The sequence below is a fragment of the Mus caroli genome, chromosome 6 (genome assembly GCF_900094665.2).
Source record: "Mus caroli chromosome 6, CAROLI_EIJ_v1.1, whole genome shotgun sequence".
In the NCBI taxonomy this organism is placed as follows: domain Eukaryota; kingdom Metazoa; phylum Chordata; class Mammalia; order Rodentia; family Muridae; genus Mus; species Mus caroli.
The window spans coordinates 88,254,714-88,260,042 of NC_034575.1; the positions used below are offsets into that span (position 1 = coordinate 88,254,714).

At 44.7% G+C, this 5,329-nt stretch overlaps 1 protein-coding gene across 1 annotated transcript in view; it reads right to left on the reverse strand.

The window, feature by feature from the left end:
- Positions 1-4,338, reverse strand: part of Rbsn (rabenosyn, RAB effector) — a 29,639-nt gene extending 25,301 nt beyond the window's left edge. Inside the window, exons 1-2 of the mRNA XM_021165605.2 lie at positions 4,161-4,338; positions 1,198-1,511 (exon numbers count right to left, since the gene is read on the reverse strand). Coding sequence (XP_021021264.1) covers positions 1,198-1,342 — 145 coding nt within the window. The 5' untranslated portion in view covers positions 1,343-1,511; positions 4,161-4,338. The remainder of the gene's footprint in view (positions 1-1,197; positions 1,512-4,160) is intronic.
- Between the last annotated feature and the right edge of the window lie 991 nt (positions 4,339-5,329).

The window sequence follows — 5,329 nt, forward strand, 5'->3', positions numbered from 1 at the left end:
AAAAAAAAAAAAAATTTGGACAGAACTCTAGAAATGCCATCTAGTGCCATCAGCCTTTCTCTCCACCCAGTACAGATTATAAATCCAGCGTCCACACTTGTGGCCTCCAGAAATGCTAGCTCGCTCATGAGGTGAGAGGTGTGACTTAGCTCACTCGGGAAGTGAGCTCCAGAGGAGCAGGACTTATTTGGAGGTTAGAACATTAGGCATAGTCAACATTACCTTTGAAGATTTCCCTCTATAGTATTGGAAATATTGGAAGCTTTTTAAAAAATATTAACTTTGAGCCGGGCGTGGTGGCACATGCCTTTAATCCCAGCACTTGGGAGGCAGAGGCAGGTGGATTTCTGAGTTCGAGCCTGATCTACAGAGTGAGTTCCAGGACAGCCAGAGCTACACAGAGAAACCCTGTCTCAAAAAACCAAAAAAACAACCAACCAAACAAAAGAAATATTAACTTTGGGGGTTGCTTTTCTGCCTTCAACTGTTACATTCCTTTTGGGGGCTGTAGTCAGCAGGGTGGAGCTGGCACAGGAATGATGGTAGGAAGGTTTAAATAAATTAGTGACAGGCAAACGGTGTGTACTAGGCCTCCATTTTTTTGGTGAAGGACAAGCATTCTTGCCCAAACCATCCCAGGTGAAGGCGAGAGAATCTGAGTAATCTAGTTAGAGACAGCAGATCACAGTGGTAAATTTGTTAGCGTAAAGCTAGGCTTACTCCATTTGAGTAACTATCTAATCTCTCTGGTAGGCTATCTAATGTCTCTGAGTCTAGTATCCTAGCTAGCAAAAAAAAAAAACTCACAGTAGTAGTATAGCTGTCTTGTAGAATAAGATAACTGAGGACCAGGCCTGGTGGTGCACGCCTTTAGCTTTCAGCACTCAGGAGGCAGAGTGAGCAGATCTCTGTGAGACCAGCCTGGTGTTCATAGCAAGTTCTATGACAGCCTGGACTACATAGAGACTTAGTCTCACAACAACAACAACAACAACAACAACAACAACACAACAAAACAAGTAAATAAATACACAGAGAATCAACAAGGCAGAACACAAGCATTAGATATCTGCTTGCTACTATTATTATTAGATCATAACCAAGTAGAAATATGAAAGCCTGTAAATCTATTCCATTAACTAAGGAAATTTAATAGAATTTTAATAGAATGAAATGAGAAAGACCCTCGCTTCTTACTTTTAATTTGCCCTTTGACATCACGATCTTCCAAGTGTTCTTCCTCATAATGTGACTGAAGTTGATAGAAAGACTGAAGGTCCTTCAGGCACAAAGGGCACAGGAAGCCTTCCCTCACCTCCCCTGGGTCATCAAGAGACGCCATAGTTGTGCTTCTCTCAACCCCAGGAAAGCAGGAACCTCATGCCAAGTAAGCTTGATTCCTCCCGAGGGAGCAGGATTCTGGCAGTGTTAGCTTGAGCAGGCAGCACTCAGATAATTGGGAAGTGACATTGTGGCCTTGGATGAGATTTCCTCTCTTCAGCAGAAGGAATCTAAGAAAAACAAATGTCAATTGAAGCAAATAAGCAGCCAACAAAAGGTTTCTGTTTTTTCTACAGTTCAACAAAGGCACAATTTGTAACAAGGTTAATGTTTGGTACAAGTTCATGAAAACAAACTGTTTCTCAAATCCTTAGACCAAGACATGAGAACAGCACACAACACACTGGTAAGTCAATGAAGCGGGAAGCAGAGTTGTACAGAGAAGCAAACAGGATCCCAGGGCACTTCCTTTAAAAGGTCATTTTAAGTGGTCCAACCTTATTATTTGAGAGGGTTTTTTTTCCTTAGTACTAAGNATATGACATAGAACTAANACACAGTAGGCAAGTCCCCTACCACTAATTACACCTGGTCCCTTTTGTTGTTGTAAGACAGGGTCTTGCTAAGTTGCCTGGACTGGTTTGGGCTCACTTTGTAGCCTAGGTAGGCTCTGAACTTGCTACCCTCTTGCTTTAGACTTGTGGAATTACAGGCTTAAGTCACCAGCATAGCCAACACCATGATTTCCATGTCATTTTAGTCACTGAGGAAAAATATGTAGCATACTTATCAATGAGCACTACTTTTAGTCTGCCACATACACTGAGCTCTTGGTAGTTGTTAGGCACATGTGCTAGAAATACAAAGGCCAGAAGCTAAGTGTAGTGGCTCATGACTATAATGCCAGCACTCTGGATGTGTAGGCAGACAGGAGAAACCTGACTTGGAGGCCAGCCTGGGCTTCACAGTGATATTCCGTTTCAAGAAACCAAAACAAGATCTGACAAGATGGGTAAAGTGTATGCCATTCAGTAGGTAAAGTATATCCTTCTAAGTCTGATTGCTAGGACCATCCTAAAGGTAGAAATAGAAAATCAACTCCCAAAGGTTGTCCTCTGATCTTCATATATATACCACACCTAAGTGTGCACACATCATACACACACAAAAAATATTTTAACAAGAAAAAGTTGTTATTTTTTTAAACACCAAAAAGAAAAATAACAAATACAAACAATAAGCCTTTCAACTTTTCCTTAAAGAGGAATATTTAAAAAAAAAAAAAAATCAAGAGCCAGAGAGATGGCTCAGTGTAAAGGCACTTGCCACCTATTCTGAGTTTGATCACCAGAACTAAATAAAAGTGGAAGGAGAGAATACACTTCTGAAAGTTGTCCTCTGGCTTCCACACACACCTGTCCTCTAGCCCCTTCACACAAAATAAATGTTATCTTTAAATTAAGATTTTAAAAAAGAAGAAACTTATCAGTGCAGTTTGATAATATGTTCCAGCACTTTGAAAAGTCTGAGGCAGAAGGATCCTCACTTGAATCTATGATTTCAAAACCAGTTTGGCCAACATAGCAAACTGTTGCTTAGTTTAGATGAATGGATGGATAAAATTAGTGAAAATTATATTTTGCATTTACAGTGAGTTGATGTGTTTACTAGATTTTATAAATTAGAACAGTGGGGCAGCATGTCTGATGTTCTCTGCGCTTCAACAGAAAAATCTGATACTTAAACATTTCAGGACTTAATAACTTACATTTTCTGTCTTATTGGACTACAGCAAAGTCACTGTTGATGTGACCCTGAAAGACTCCTAACCATTGAGAACGAAGATAAAATCATTTCACAGAAGCAAAGAAATCTGTTTCCAAGACCTTAGAGGCCACATATCACAGCACAGAGTGGGAGAGTTTGTGTAGCTAGAATTGTGTGCTGCAGAGGGCACAGAGGAGGGTACCATCTGGTCCTCAAAGGTGAAGGGTGACTGCAACTCAGAAAATAAGTAAACAGGACACTAGGTGTCTGTTATTTCTTTTAATTAAGAAATCTGACAGGCATGGGAGGCAGAGGCAGACAGATACCTGTGAGTTTGAGGCCAGCCTGGTTTACATGTCAAGTTCCAGGTCAGACATAGATACATAGTGAGACCCTTGTCTTGAGACTAAATAAATCGAGAGACTACACACATGCAGACCCATCCAGGAAAGCATCTGAGACATCACTTAAACAGCCAGCCTCAGGTCCGACCGGTTCTCTCCCCAGCCAGTGGCTGANAGGATCCTCTGGGTGTGATTGCTGCCTCCTCCCCGCCTGCAATTCATCCTGAAGAAAAAGTCAAACAGAAGTCGTCCCCGTGCACCCTGGCCACACATCTCAGCTCAGTTCTCACTCTGGAGAAACGCCCCTTACTCAAGGCAGGCTCGCGCCAGGATGCCTTTACAGCAGCTGCCTGGGGTGCCATAGCCCATACACAAGTGAAGTGACTAAATAATACAAGACCGCAGCCGGGGAGGAGAGCCTGGGATTTTCGCCATCACCACGAGAACTCGGAGAGCGGGATAATAGGGTTCCGTGAATGAAGTGGGGGACCTTAACATAAAGTCACTTAATTAGGTGCCACCACAAACCACCGCAATCGATGCCGCAACCAGAAGCCCAGTTGTGCAAACTCTCGCCTCCAGACTGGATTGAAAAACCCAGCCGGGGGGCTCTGTAGAGATCTGCACGGCCACGCGCACCCGCGGGACGCGACTCTGCGGGACACCACGCAACATGTCACGGCGCGGGCAGAGACCCGCGCGGCGCCGAGGCCCGCAAAGCCTCATCTCCCGACCGCATCGTCATCTCAAACCACACGTCACACCCACCTCAGGCACCGCCGCGCTCTTTGCGGCGACTCGGAATAGGGCGACACCCTTTCTCACTCCCTGCGGCTTCCGACAGGCAGTCGGCAGCCTGCCTCTCCACCTCGGGTTCTGACTGCTGGCCTACGAGGTTCCTCAGAGACCAGAGGCAGCCATCGCCATCAGTGGCTCGGCGCTCGACAGGCGCGCCAGGCAGAAACCGGAAGACAGACTGACACGCGGCGGTCGAGCGCCGAGTCCTCGAGCGCACTGAACCTGGAAGAGGATGCTGCGCACGCGCTGCCGCAACGGGGCGGGCCCAGTAGGAGGAGGTAACTGCGAAGTTCTCTCAGGTCCTAGCAACACACCGCAGGCTTTGTGAAGCCCATCACTTGCCCTTCACTTACCCTATATGTGGGGAAACTGAGACTTTGGCTCTTAATGTGCCTGCAGCGCTAACATTATTCAGAGACCGTTAAAAAGTTTCTGAGATTTTTGGAGAAATGCCTTAATACAGCGGTTGTTCTTCCAAAGAAGGTTTGAAAAACTGTCTGCTGCTACCTATATGCTCTCTTCTGGCGTCCATGGGCTCTGCACATGTGGTGCACAGACATGCAGGCAAAACACACATACAAAATTTTGTTTTTTTTTCCTTTTTTTTTTGTTTGTTTGTTTGTTAAAAAAAAAGTTTCTGAGTGTGAGAGACTAAGTTATGGTCAGCACATTGAGGAGACAGAAAGACGTGGAAATTGAGCCAAGGAAAGTAGAGACGTTGAGAAGTCGTGTCAGGGATTGGAAGTTGGCTCAATTGATCCTGGTTGGGACTCAATTTCCACCACACGCCCATGCCTGTAACNCCAATTAAGGATGGAGGCAGGAGGACCAGAAGTTTAAGGTAATTTTCAATTACATAGCAAGTTCAAGGCCATAGTGGGATACATAGACTCCATCTCAAAAATGCATAAAAAAGTATGGGGGTAGCTAGATCTCTGCAAAATAAGTGGCATATATGTATGAGTCAGGGTTCTCTAGAATCACAGAACTCTATAGTCTATATAGTAAGGGAATTGGTGGATGACTTACAGTCTGTAGTCCAACTCCCAACAATGGTCAGCAGCAGCTGTGAATGGAAGTCCAAGGATCTAGCAGTCACTCAGTCCCACAAGGCAAGCAGTTGAAGAAGAGAGTGTCAA